Source organism: Pan troglodytes, chromosome 16 (genome assembly GCF_028858775.2).
Source record: "Pan troglodytes isolate AG18354 chromosome 16, NHGRI_mPanTro3-v2.0_pri, whole genome shotgun sequence".
NCBI lineage: Eukaryota > Metazoa > Chordata > Mammalia > Primates > Hominidae > Pan > Pan troglodytes.
This window is the reverse complement of record NC_072414.2, coordinates 79911201-79925900: the sequence shown is the minus strand read 5'-3', so window position 1 is coordinate 79925900 and position 14700 is coordinate 79911201. Positions and strand designations below refer to the sequence as shown.

Below are 14700 nucleotides of genomic sequence, written 5' to 3'. Positions count from 1 at the left end.
CAGGCTCTGGCAAAGGCCTTAAACATTCATAGGCTGATTTGGAGATAACAGGGTTCACAGACTTGACCAAAACATTTGGCTAACGTGAGAATATTCTCTAATAAATGGGAGCCTTATGAGACATATGCAAATGAATGTAAACTGCGAATTGATCTGGCACCTCTCTTCTCTCAGGCTCTGAAACCCAGGCTAGAGCTTCCATTTCCTCCATCCTCCCCCTGCCCCAGTCAGGCTTCTGGTCACCTGCTGTTGAGAAGAGGGTGTTGGCACGAAGGGTAGGCCCAGGAATGTGAAGATAGTTCTGTGACCATCCCCCAAAACAATACAGAACAGACAACAAACAAGCAACCGAACTGCATGTACCATAAGTAAGACTTTCTTTGAAGGACTCCATCACAGAAAGTATCCGATTCCCCACAGGTAGTTAGAGAATATCTGCTGGTTCATACTTAATAGAGCTAAGACTGTGAGGGCCCGCAATGAGTGAATGAATGGCTGAATGAATGAATGAATACACTTTTACTTTTCAGGGCATGGTGGGCTGAGGCAGGAGGCTGTGTAGTATTGATATAGTGCATTCCAAAGGGAACAGCAGCATCAGCGTCTGCTGAAAACTTGTTAGAAATGCAAAATCTTGATACCCACCCCAGGTCTACTGAATTAGAAACTCTAAGGTGAGGACTAGTAATCTGTGTTTGTTTTTAGTTTTTAAAGATTTTTAACTTTTCATTTTGAAATAGTTTGGAATTCATATTGTAAAAAGTTACAAAATCATACAAGGCACTTCCTTCCACCCTTTGTCCGGCTTTCCCAGATGTTAACATCTTACCTAACCACGATGCAATGATCGAAACCAGGTTGTTAACATTGGTCCATCACTATTATCTAGTGTACAGATGTGAATTACATTTCATCACTTGTCCCATTGATGCTTTTTCCTTGTCTAGGATCCAATTCAGAATTACACACTGCATTGAGTTCCTGTGTCATCTCACTCTCTTTAAATCTGGGACAGTTCCCTAGTCTTTGTCTTTCATGATCTTGGAACTTTGCAAGAATACTAGTTTTTTTGTTGACTGTCTTTCCATTTGGAATTTTCTGATTTTTTTCTTAATGATTAATTTCTAGCTATGCATTTTTGGCAGGAACTCTGCAGAAGTGATGCTCTGCCCTCTCAGTGCATCATTTCGGGGGCGCGTGATGTCGATAGGTTTTGGTACTGGGGGTGTTGACTTTATTACTTGGTCAAGGTGGTGTCTGCCAGGTTTCTCTGCTGCAAACAGATGATTTTCCCCTTTGTAAGAAATCAGTATAATGTTTTAAAACTACATAAATAGCTTGTTTCTCATCCTTCTTTCACACTCTAATTTTAACATTCATTGATGATTCTTGCCTGAAACAATTATTACTGTAGTATTTGTGAAATGGTGATTTTTCTATTTTTATCATTCCTTACATTTAAAAATCAGAATTCTCTTGTAAGGAAGAGCATTTCATTCTTCCACCTTTTATTTATTGAATTGTTTATTTGTATCAATAAGGACTCATGGATATTTATTTTGTTCTATGGCTGGTAATTCATGTATTCGTTTGCTAGGAATGTCACAGCAGTGAAATACCATAGACTGGGTGGCTTAAACAACAGAAATTTATTTCCTCACAATTCTGGAGGCTGGAAGTCTGAGATAAAGGTGTTGGCAGGGATGGTTTCTCCTGAGGCCTGTCTCCTTGGCTTGTAGATGGCAGTGTTCTCTTTGTGTTGTCATGTGATTTTCCCTCTGTGCATGTGTGTTTACGTTCAAATTTCCTCTTATAAGGACATCAACCATATTTGATTAGGACTCACCCTAATGGCCTTATTTTAACTTTAATACATCTTTAAAGACCTTTTCTCCAGATAGTCACATTCTGAAGTACTAGGGGTTACAGTTTCTGTATATGGATTTTGGGACTACATAATCCTAATCCATAACAATCCAGGACTATCATTGTTTTGTTGCTTAAATGATCCTACATTTGGCTATTGAGATCCCCTGTACATTGGCTCCTGTGCCCTGTCTCCAGGCCTCCATTAATCTTTGAGCACTTTCTTACTTTTTAGTATTACAAGCCATTCCAGGCACATGTTGTACTTTCCCTGGTCCAGCCCTGAAATCATCCATTTCTCCAAGGAATCCTCACTCCTTTTATTGGATGTTGGTAGCAATCACCATCTGGGTGCTTCTGTTGTGTGCTGAAGTTTGAGCATTTCTGGTAGAGTGGGCAAGAGCCTGGACGGAGATTTGAATTCAGCTCTAATTTCTTCTTAAATGAGTGACATCCAATTAGTTACTTAATCTGTATAAGCCTGTTTCCTTATCTGTTAAGTGGGGATAATGCTACCACCTCTTAGAATGGTAATAAGGATTGAGTGATGTGTTACATGAAGCATTTAGCACCATCCCTCGCTTATAATCAATGTGCAATAAGGATTAGCTTTCATTATTAGTTGAGCTATTTCTAGAGACCAAAGATCAAATAACACGTTACCATCTGCAGGACGGGCAGATTCTAGAGGGATTCTCAAGAACTTCTCAGTGACCTGCTAGAATCAACTCTGCATATTACTTTGAAGAATTTTATCTTGAGATCATACCTGGCATTTTCAAAGAATGTCTAGGGGAGCCCACCCTGTCGCCCCATTCCCAGCACTTTGGGTCCTTAAGAAAGGAGAGCTGTGAATGAGACAGAGGGTCTAGTTTTAATTCCCTATCTCATAATGAAACTGGTTTGGTTTCTCGTTCCTAGATGGGCCACCTCCCTTGAAACCAGGAATTTATCTCTCATTCCTTCTCCATTTGGAGGACCACCCCCTAAACTGGTAGTGTAGCATGGGGAGACGGGTAATGTGCCATGGATTTTAGTTTGTCAGTTGCCATGAGAACAGGGAATCATGGTGAATGGGAGAGATCATAGCTATTAGGACCAAGTAGTGTGTCTGTTCTGGTTTTTATTAAATTTGTTAATTATCTCTTTGTCCTTTTTTTGCAGAGAGCACGGATAACTTTATCTTGTGTAAGTCTGCTTTACCTGTTGCTTTGAAACTGATTTATTCTGATACTATCGGTAACTATTGAATTCAAATAGCCCTCTCTCCTATTCCACATCATCCCTGGCCCATGGCAGCTGAGGGCATCTGAGTGAACTGTGAAAGGGAAATGAAGGGTAGCAATGCTTTTTAGGCAGTTCCAAGCCCACTTTTCTTGGGTAATCACTCTGTGGTTCACTTTCCCCCAGGGAGTTTTCTAATGTCTGATGATGTTGTGGATCTCTTTACCTGGATAAAGAGGGGCTGTGTGAGGATGGACATGGGTTTCATGTGCCTCAATAGACCCCTATTGATCATCTTAGTTGTTCTTGCAGAGAGAATATGGAACCTATAAACCTGCTAGTGTTTCTCACCTGCTTCAGGAGCCTGAGCACTTGGCCAGGACTCGCCTCATAAGAGCTTGACTTACAAGGTTTCCTGATAGGCTCATGTGTCCTCAGAAGGAATTATTGAGGCTCAGTTTATAAGTGATTTGGGGCTAGGGCTAGACAATCCTAAAAGAATTTGGGGTTTTGTTTATGGACTGTGGGGAAACCTGTGTTTATTCCTTTTTCTTTTTTTTCTCCATGGGAGGTGGGAATGATAGCAGCAACTGCTGCCATTTTTGCCTCGTGTCTGGCTTGAGATAATAGGTGCTGTTTAGAAACACCCTCGGCTTTTTGGTACTGATGTCAATATCTGTGATTTCTTTAGTTGTCTTCAGCCTTAGAGGACTTGTAATCTTGCAGAATATTCCTTCAGAGAATTCTGAATTGGGGCCATTTCTTGTCAAGGAGGTGATTCTAGATGGTGGAGTGAGGGGAAAATTGATACTTAGCTTCCCATCCTGGCCTTGCTGGGTAAAAGTGGTGTTTCCCGGTCAGATGGTTCTATTTTTTTAACTTAAGCTGCCCTTGTGTTCTGAAATCAGTGTTAGGGGAATGGATAGTGGGCTGTTTGATGGATCCCTAGGCCTCCTGGATCTCACTGAGGAGTAAAGAAGGAAAGAGGGAGGGCACAGGAAAGGCAGGGAGAGGAAAAGGAATGCCTGTGGCAAGGAGTAGCAGAATGTCAGCAACAGCTGCCACCACCAGTAAAATTTGCCTAATCCAGACCCTGGCCAAGATCCCAAACCATGTTTCTTTTTTTCTGTTCTATAGCTCATGGCCCAAGTTGCCCAGGTTATGTTATTTTCTCTGGGGTTGGGGCAGGGAATGGGACTGAATGTCCTTTATTCCTATGGAGCCTGTGCTTGAACTGTAACACCAGCCAGATGGTCAGATAGGAACCTGGTCTGTGGGGGTGGGGGGTCCTGCAAAGCCTGGGGAAGGCAGACTGCAAGAGCCTGGCCTTCAGAGGATGGTCTGCAGGGGGAAGTCTCAAGGGAGCTTGGGAGTTGGGCAGGGACTGTGGCTGAGCCTCCCCAGACGGGAGAGCTAACTGTCCTCCTCCTTTTTGTGTTTGGTTTTCAGTTGACGAAGTGAGTCCCACACCTCCTATCACTGTGACCCACAAACCAGAAGAAGACACTTTTGGGGTGAGTCACTTCTTGGTCAAGAGGAGTGTGTTGACTGGCATAGTCATTTTCAGACTTCATTTGTGTTGCTAACTTTTCCAAATATTATCTTACTTGAAACTTTGAAAAAAAAAAGTAATGAATTGAACTACATTCAGGCAGTTTAAACCTTCCTTGTTGGATGGAAATAGTTCATTGTTTGAGGAAATGTTTGACGATCTGCTCCAAGCCCTAGGGTTCAGAAAATCCCCAGTCTGTTAGGAGCCCAGCTGGGCCTGATTTGCAGGGGGTGCTAACTGTACAAGTTTCCTACAAAAGGCCAAGTTGCTCAAGGCATCTCCTTGGGTGTGTTTTCAAGCGCCCACTCCTACTATTTCAGAGCCTAAGATTACTCTGGGGAGGAGGAGAAAGGATTCTTTTTAGAATCCAGATCTTTTCGACTTTCCTGGATAAGAATGTTATATAAGGAATTTTAACATGAAGATGCAGAATTCACTTGCTAATTAAAACAAAATCAGACGCCTCTCTAGGCTTGTTTTTGCATCTGTTAGAATGGCCCCAGGTGAGAAGGGGCTCAGAACATTGAATCGTGGAACTTTCTCTAATCAAATTGGGTAATTTATATATTTTTAAATGTTCTAAGGGTCTCATATATTTCTTCTTCTAAAGACCTTACTCAGTATTGCAGTTCTGAGAAGGCTACAATTACTATGGCAGTAGGACTGTTCTTATCTGGGCACACACATTATTTTCAAGGAAATTGCGTTTTCTGTGATTGTTGCTGACTCTCTGTTTCTGGTTCCTCACAGGTATCCATAGCGGTTGGACTTGCTGCTTTTGCCTGTGTCCTGTTGGTGGTTCTCTTCGTCATGATCAACAAATATGGTCGACGGTCCAAATTTGGAATGAAGGGTAAGGTGGGAGTTTCATTTTCAAGGGCGTCATGGGGGGAAACATTACTGCTTTTGATCAAAAGATACTGTTTTAATCTCCCATTGCTCTCTGAGAGGGCCTCCGGTCTTGGGGTCTAAGTGGTACTGATGGAAACTCCTGTTTGCCGCTTGTTCTTGGTAATTATGGATTGAAGGCAGTGTTGGGATCTGTGGGAACCAAACTGTAGATCCACATGGTTTTGCTTTGACTGCTGATAAACATTGCTTAGAAGGGCTTATGCAATGAGGATAATTTGGAAAGGAAGTTGGATTTCAGGGCAAATGAAGACGGACTTTGGTTTATTTTCATTACGGGTGGGTAAAGGGCCTCCTAGTTTGAGGACACGGTTTTCCTCTTGTTTTTGAAGTTGTGTTGGGAAGGCGTCAGCACAGCAAGATGTAGGGTAGACTCCGGCATTGAAAAGCTGCCCATGCAATGGGATCTCAGCACGTAGCTCTACACAGAGTCCCAGAGTGGATGCCAAGAGCAACATGATTTCTAAATCTGCTGGCTGGCTTCCATGACATACAGTGCTCCACTCCACTGTGGCAGGGTGGGGTGGTGGGATATGGCTCTTTGCCAAGGCTCGGGTAAGGGGACTGGCATGAAAGGGGTTAACATGGTGAATTAGCATCCACCTGCCTGGTCTCAGAGATGGATGTGACCAAATGGTTCAAGAGAGGCTGGGTACCAGTTCCAAAACAGAAACTTGAATTTCAAGATATACTCCCAGCTGGGGTTTCCATGTTTGGCGATGTTGGGTGGGGGTGGGTAGGGAGGGATGATACGAGGTTTGGTAAGTTATCAGTTTGCTGAGCCAGGACTCAGGTTGGTGTTCTCTGGTGAGACTATGGGATGTGTAGAGAGATGAATTTCTATGGATTCTCTGCATAAGCTTGTGTCTGTGGTTGGGGACCTTGGGGCTCAGGGACTGAAGAAGAGTACATGAATGGCATTCACAGGGACGGTGATCCTCTGAGTTGTATGCAAATGTTGGAGTGTTTGTGCATGGAACCGAACTAGTCCATAGCTTTCGCTATATTCTCAGAAACCTCTGTAACTCCTTGAAAATTCAGAACACTGATATATAGGGAAATACCCAGAGAGGATTAGAAGGGTAGAAAACCCTGTAATCCCAGCTACTCAGGAGGCTGAGATGGGAAGATTGATTGAGCACAGGAGGTCAAGGCTGCAGTGAGCTGTCATCACACCACTGCATTCCGGTCTGGGCAACAAAGAAAGATCCTGTCTCAAAAACAAACAACAAACAAAAAATGGGTACAGGGTGCCCTGTTTCCAGAAGATTTCTGCCTTTGCACTCTCTGCTCTTGATGAACCTGATCAACTCACAGCAAAGCAAGCTAGTTTTTCTTAAGTCATCTGAGATATTTTGACCAAGAGAAAGACACGTGCAGGCAAATTATAAAGGTGGATGGAAGTTTGGCTGGAATCCAGATGACTTAAACAAAATCAGACCACTTTTAGGCACCTAGATTGGAGATGTCTTATCTGCAAACACAACATGCCAAACAGGGCTTTCTAGATCTAGAAGATGAGATGACCACTGAGTGAGCGCACAGCTTTCAATCTTTGGATAATTCTTGGGCTCCTGGTTTTGAGGACTGGCACTATTATTGCCTGTGCAAAGTTTTCCTACCATGCAGGGAGCTTTTATAGCTCTTCCTCCTTCCACCTGAGAAAACATCAGGGCCTTGACCAAAGGGAAGAATGGGGCATTGTTGCTCTTCCCCTCAGGAGGCACACCACCAGCTGAGACCCTGCGACATGCTTGGCAGTGCTGTAAGAGCAGATTTTTCCTATTAATTGTCATCCTGTTTCTGGAACAGCATGTCCCCATGTCGGATGGATTAGGCAGCACCCAGGGTGGTGCCTCCCCTCAGCTGTCCTCAGAGCTTCTCCCAGCCCCTGCTCCCCTCTCCCAGGCAGACCTTCCTTTCTTGGCCCTGGTTGGGTCAGGAGAACATGTCCACGTAGGTGGAAGTGAAATATCCTCTATTGTAAAGTCGGGCAACTTAAAGTAAGTTATACTGGAGTTATAGGCAAGATGAGATGGTGTATCTAAGACTCACCTTGTTTAGAATTAAGCCTGAATCTCTTTCATCTTTATGAAGCCAGATTATGTTTGGGTCTTACTTTAGGATAAATAAGTGCAAAACAAAAATAAAATTCTAAGCCCCCCAACCATCCGAATGCATCCCTCTTCTCAACAAGGGCATCCCAAAGTTAACCTGAAAAACTAGTTCAGACCATGATGGGAAGCAGGGAGCCATACATGCCTCATTAAACCCTCCTTCTTTTTGGAATTACTGATAGAATAGACTCGTTAAGTCTGATGAGAAACATTTGCAATCTATTCTGTCTGATGCCTGCTACCTGGAGGCTTCATCTGCATCATAAAACCTTGGTCTCCATAACCTCTTATTGAACCTTCCTATTGAAAATAACTCTTTCAACCAATTGCCAATCAGAAAATCTTTGAATATGCCTATGACTTGGAAGCCCCTGCTTCCAGTTGTCCTGCCTTTCTGGTCTGAACTAATGTACATCTTACATGTATTGATTGATGCCTTATGTCTCCCTAAACTGCATAAAACCAAGTTGTGGCCCAGCCACCTTAGGCACATGTTCTGAGGATCTCCTGAGGGCTGTGTCACAGGCCATTGGTCACTCATATTTGGCTCAGAATAAATCTCTTCAATTATTTTACCGAGTTTGACTCTTTTCTTTGACATAAGCAAATGCCTCAAGCTGCATTAACCTTTGATCTTTTATTGCCAGCGAGCATCACAGTCTTGGATAAAGAGTGATGACACGGGTACCAGAAGTTCCCTACCTTTTACTTAGGGAAAGCCTTGTCTCTTCACATCCACCCCAGTCTCAGTTTTGAATTTTCAAGTCTGGGTGAGAATGTACGATACCACTTAATTGCTCATTGGCTTCAGCAAAGTTACTACCTTCTCAGTGCCTCTGTTTCCTCAACTCCAGAATGGTAATAATACTACCTCCCTCACTGGGTTGCTGTGAGTGTCAAGATCTATGTGTAACTGGCATATAAAAAGGCTCCGTGGGAACATTTCTCCCTTCTTTTCTTTATGTATAAACCTTTATAGGTTCCTTTTATTGCCTTCCAAAAAGGGCTGCCCATCCAAGACGCAATCATGCCCTCTTTTGTCCTGCACAATATTTAGTAAAATGCCTTTATTATACGCTAATCCCAGTACGTTGTCATTTCTTTGCTGATAGACCATATGTCTGTCCTACTTGACCAGGAGCGACCTATGGCAGAAATCACAGATCACTCAGCCTAGTATGCCTGAAAACACCACACAACATTTGACAATTGCTTGTTGAATTTAGAAATGAATGACTTTAATTTTAATAATAAAAAAAGTACAGCTTATAAATTAACAATGGGCTAGTTAGAATTAATTGGGAGATCTGAGATGTCTGGGCAGTGGGAAATAAAGAGATGATGATAGGGAAAACTCATAAACAATTCCCCATCCACATCTGAGGGCCAGGTGTGTCAATAGGGAGGGCCTACTAATAGGAGCTTTACTTCCTTCTGAGAAATAAAAAAAATACAGAAAAAGACAAAAGATTAATATAACAAACACCCATATTCCCTCCACCTAGAATAAATGACTTACTGTTTTGTCTTATACTTGCATTTACTGCTTTAGTTTGGGAAGATATAAAATATGACTAAAACTAAAACCCCTTTAGTCATCCCCCTGGTCCTATTCCCATCCCCATCTCCATAGGCAGCCACTAGCCTAAGTTCAGCATCCTCCAGTTCACTGACTGAAGCTTCTTTCCCGGTATCTCTGTCTTTGTGTGTCTCTGTCGGCTGTCTCTCCCCTCATGGCTGTCTCCCAGATAAACTCACACCTCCCAGACTGCCAAATTAGCAACCACCTCTCCTACATGAAAGATGAGTGGCTAAGGCTGGTAAACAGTTCATTTTCATACTTCTACCTATATGTATATGTACACATATATGCATATGTCTCTGTATATCCATATGTAGACACACAGACATGCATATATATCAATATACTTACAAAATGCATTACTCTGTGAGTGTTTTAATTTATATTCATGCTTATACTCTGAGTAACTTGCATCTTGCTTTATTTCCTTGTCATATGTTGGAGATCTCTCTCTGTCGGTATGTGTAGGAATTCCAATGGGTGCCCATTTTATGGGACATGAATATATTAACCAGATCTCATAGAAACAAACCGAACATGCTTTGTCTCAGAGCCCTCCAACTGCCATGTTGATCAAAATTTTGGCTTGGGGAGGGGGTCACCTTGGGACACAAGCTCATCTTCTTTTGGAATCACAAAGGTTTTAAGATGGTGCTAAGTGTACAGTGGGGGTTTCTTTTTGCTATTGATGAAGTCTAATGCTTCAGAGTGGCAGGGGTGATTTGTGAAGTATTTGGCGTGTCCTGGGCACTGCCCTATCAGCCAGCCCTCCTGCTGGAGCAGGGCCCTGGAGGTCCCCACTGTGCTAGACATTAACTCTTTGATTGTCAGATCATGGGGTGGCCAGGGTGGTTGGGAGGTGTGTACTTGTGGGGTTCAGGGCATGGGCTATTTACTGCAGCTACAGAAACATATAAAAATATTTCAGCATTTTAACAACTAACTAGAGTGTACCCTTGCATCCTGGGCCTGGAAGTGAGATGGTTCAGAATTTAGGACAAATTCATTCTCATAAAATATTGTTAAATTAGGCATTAAAAGATCATGACAGTGATCTGGCTGGGCTCTCCTGTATCCGTATTTCCAGGTGAAGAAACCGAGGCCCAGACAAGGAAGTGACTTGCTTTGGTTTGGCTGAGTTTTAGCTCCAACCTCTTTCCACAGCAACACAAATGCCCTGACTCCTTTGTCTTGGCTGCAACACTGTCCACATCCATAGTGCACCATCATCATTTCACGTCGTCATTAGAACAATAACCAGGCAATAGGTGTTAGTGTGTCTGAACAATAATAAAACTTGCTCTGTAGTTTTCATATAAGGTGAGCATCAAAATTATTTAATAGAAAGTGTAAGGTGAGCATCATAATTATTTAATAGAAAAAGAAGCAAGTGTGTGGATCTTTTGCAGCCTGTAAAAAAAAATATATACATTATTTGGCCTCTTTTCCTCTTGACCACCTCATAAGTATCTTTAAATACTTCTAGATCAGAGATACTGTGAGAATTACTTCATACTTCTTGGCTTCCTCTTACTCCCATGGAGAAAACAGAATAATAGTTTATCAGAGCTGAAACAGACCTTAGGCTTATTAGGCTAATGTGCCCATTGTACAGCTAAGGAAACTGAGACCCAGAGAGATGCAGTGATGTGCCAGAGCACACAGCTAGCGAGAGCCTCCTGGCCCTGCTTTTCCACATACTTGACTTGTGCGGAGAACCTGGGAGGGTCAGGGAAATGAAGCTGGATTATGAATACATCAGCTCAATCCCTCCAAGGCTCTGATTAATTAGCTTTGAATGCTGTCCCACTTAAATGGGGCTTTCGAAAATTCTCTTATTAATCCACTTTTTCCAACCTAGGGCACTCCTGGCCTTGGGGAAAGATAGGAGCTGATGGAGGAGTAGGCTCCAAGAACTTCCTTCATTTATTTTCAGACATGCTAGAGACTGCACGCGTGGCAGGGCAGCGGAAGTGGGAAGGCCGGGAAGGAAGGGCATCAAGAACTGCTGCTTGGGCTTCCGGCAATGCCTTAAGTGCCTCATCAGCAACCACTTGCCTTTCTTCCTAATGGCTGGATGTGTGCTAGTGCCTCTGATGGGCCTGCGGATGAGCACTTGCAGGACTGTTCCATTGTAAATTAGCGTTAGTTAATAGGTACTTAAAGTAAAGTGGTTGCCTATTTGATTATGATTGGGGGTTATTAACATTTTTTTCCATAAACAGATGGTAACTGTCCTCTGAGTGGATTGTAGAATCCTGCCAGAGTCTTGATTTGGAGGGACTGGCTCCTGCCAAAAGATCTCAGGGGCTGCTGCCACATTGAACGTTCTTGTTATCCTTCTGGTTTCACCAGTTGTTTAAGGGAATGATTAGAGTTGGGAAGGAGTCATTTCTGCCTTCTCTCCTAACCTTGGGGCATTGGACTGAGAAGGGTTTCTTCCAGGTGGAGGGAGGTAGGGGTGGGAGGGATCTAGGACTCCTGAGTTTTGATGCTGTAGGTTGGCATTTCTTTCTCAGCTGGAACAGAGTGTCCCTATGTCTTAGCCATGTGTGCAGAGCAGGGGAATTTGTACTGGAAGTGTGGTGTGTGATAGGAGATATCCGAGGGACTGAAAGGGGGCTGGGACCATGGATGAAAGCACTATTGGTATTGTTGAGTAAAATAGTTTCTTTCACCCTGCACAATACACTTATTTGACTACATTTAGCAGGGGGTCGGGAACCAAGAGCAGTGCAAGGCAGAAATGAAACTGGGTAAAGGAATTGGGTTTCCTGGCTTCCCTAGATGTGTCCATTCTTTCTTCCTCCTCCTTCCTTCTTGACTTCTTTTTCTATTTCCTCCTCTGAATTGACATGTGCAAGGGAGGAGCGTACCTTTGGCCCTTGCCATGATCCTGTACTTGGGATTCCTGGTGTAAGATGACTCTTTGAACATAATGTTGAGAGTGGTTTCTGGCTTCTTTCCTGTGTTGTGATCCCAGGGTCCTCGTATTCTCCTAACAAATGTTTGCATGCCCTCCCTCTCTTTTCTGACATTTGACAGACCTTCCAACCACCCCGCTTCCTCAAAAATGCCTAGTATTTGACAAATTCTAAATTAAAGAGGTTAGGTTTGTAGCAGATCCACAGGCAGGACATAAATTTATAGAAGCCAGGGGTCTTCTGCTTCTCCTTCTCTGCTTTGAACTTCATTGGGAGGCTCTGACTGCAGACAAAGGCCCGCCCCACTTGATGACTGAGTTCTAGAATGTGGTGCTTGGAGCTTTGAGAAGGCTGTAAAGCCATGTGTGTTTTTCTGGCATGCTTTTGCTGCCCTGTCCTTTGTGGGAGCTTTGCAGGGGTGCAGTGAATCATCATAGAAGTCCCTACATGGTCACCATTGGTCGTGTGGAGGCTGAACTTGCTCTGAAGACTCCAGAGAACCAACTGTTCCCTTGCATCGACTCTCCTATTCAAAGGGAATTCCCTTGAAATAGCGGCTGATGCAAAATATTTTTCCTCTGTGGCTACCTGCTAGCTGGCTCTTCTTGGCAGGCCTCTCTATCCTGTTCAGCAGGGCCAAGGATGACCACTATGCTTGGCTCTATAGCCGAAGTGATGGCATCTCAGATTCATTGAGTGTTGGCAGCAGAGCACAGTGCTTACTGACTCGTGTTGTTGCAAATGGCTCCCACAGGGTTAACAGCCCCGCGATACCTTACCCAGTTTAGACGTTCTGCACCTCTTGTCCCTTGCTACTCATGTGACAGGTGAGATCCATGCCTTATGCCCTACTGTGGATGTCACCAGGCTTTCCCAAAAGTGCTGGCTGTCACAGTAATTTTACACCTTAGGAAACTATAACAGAAGATGAGTTAGTAAATGAGATTTTAAAAGCTAAGAATAATAGTAAATTCAAACTGATTTTTGGCTTTTAAAAAGTCACAAACTTTAGTAATTTATTTTTCACCAAAAATCATGGTGACATACTTCCTCACTGATCCAGTTATCCTACGGTATCATGGTACAGGATGGAAAACCTAGAGGGGCTGGGGTTGCCAGCTTTGACTTTCTAGCATTCTTCTTTGTTCCAAATGTTTTTTACCCCCTGTAAAGTCAAGTTGTGGAAACTGCTCCAACAGACCCCCTCCTCTCTTCTCATGGAACATTCTTTCTCTCTCTGCATATTCTCCTCTGGGTCTTGGAAGCTTTCACTTGCGCGGAAGAGGCATGATGATAGGCTTTGGCTAATGAGAAGCTGTCATGTGGCTGCAGTAGCCAAGACCCGTGTTTATGCAGCTCATTCTCCTGTGAACTCTGCAGAGGGCTTTAGGATGGCCAAAGAGCAGCCCTGGAAACCAAAGACAGCAAAACAGAGAGATCAAAACAACTGCTAACCGGAAAACATGTTTTTGGACTAGGGAAGAAAAACCACATGCTGAAAACAGCAGCCACCAAGCCAACGGCTGCAAATCCCCGGCCCCAGCTCCTTGACACCCACTGCCCTTTGTGCTGTGGTTCCTCATGGAGGGTGAGCTGGGCAGGGGAGTAGAGAGGAGTGCACTGCAGGTGGAGGAATAGCATCCTTCAGCCAGCTGTGCTTCCAGCAAGCAGGTGTGTCTGCCACCTGTTCCAGGGAAGGAAGCAGAAGCCTGAAGCTGGTCTATCTCTGGCCCTTGCACTCAGAAGGGTTAATAACACTCCCTGTCTCTCTTCCTCACTACCCCAGCATACTTAGAGAGAGACCAACCAAGTAACTCTGGTGCCTGCTTCTTTATTCTTTTCTCTTGGATGAACTCTGTTACCACAAGCCAGAGGGAAACGTGCTGCTGGCTTCCTCCCTAATGGGATCGGCTACTTAATTTGTGTGGCCCAGTGAAAAATGTTCAAAAAAGATTAGAATTTCCAGACAGCTACAGCACAGCATTAAATCCCAAGCTAAGGTTCTTTTGAGCACGGAGTCAGGTCACAGGTCCACGAAGCCAGCTCTGCTTCCTGAATACAAAATCCATCATGGCTTAAGATCCTAGCTCCTTTGTCTATCCTGAATGGTGATGAAACAGGTATTTCTGTACTTCCTTTTAGAGAGAAGCTGGGATTTGGGCGAAAGACAAGAATATCAGTTGGTTTTTCACTTCTAATCATAGTAGGGGAAGAGAGTGACAGGCATCAAACATTCATTGAGTACCTACTGTGTGCCAGACAGCTAATATATCTTCAAATATAGAGACTTCATAGGTGGCTATTATTCCCACTTTAAAGATGAGAAAACTGCTCAGAATGGTTAAATCGCTCAAGGTCATGTACCTGGTAAGTATCAAAACTAGATTTTAAATGAGTTTATTCTAAATTGTTGGTTCTCAATCTTAGCTGCACATTCTAAACATCCGATAAGATTATACAACTTCCCAAACCTAGGCCACACTCCAGGTCACTTAAATCAGGGGTGGGTGTTCTTTTTTAGTTCCT

General features: G+C 43.5%; 1 protein-coding gene across 11 annotated transcripts in view; it reads left to right on the top strand.

The window, feature by feature from the left end:
- Positions 1–14700, top strand: part of NTRK3 (neurotrophic receptor tyrosine kinase 3) — a 381275-nt gene that overhangs the window by 124385 nt on the left and 242190 nt on the right. For 7 of the 11 annotated variants that reach the window (XM_016927081.4, XM_063794022.1, XM_054666808.2 and 4 more), the window contains exons 9-11: positions 3031–3054; positions 4540–4604; positions 5393–5495. In XM_016927081.4, coding sequence (XP_016782570.1) covers positions 3031–3054; positions 4540–4604; positions 5393–5495 — 192 coding nt within the window. The remainder of the gene's footprint in view (positions 1–3030; positions 3055–4539; positions 4605–5392; positions 5496–14700) is intronic. The other 4 variants (XM_016927084.4, XM_063794023.1, XM_063794020.1 and 1 more) reach the window with 1 other exon arrangement.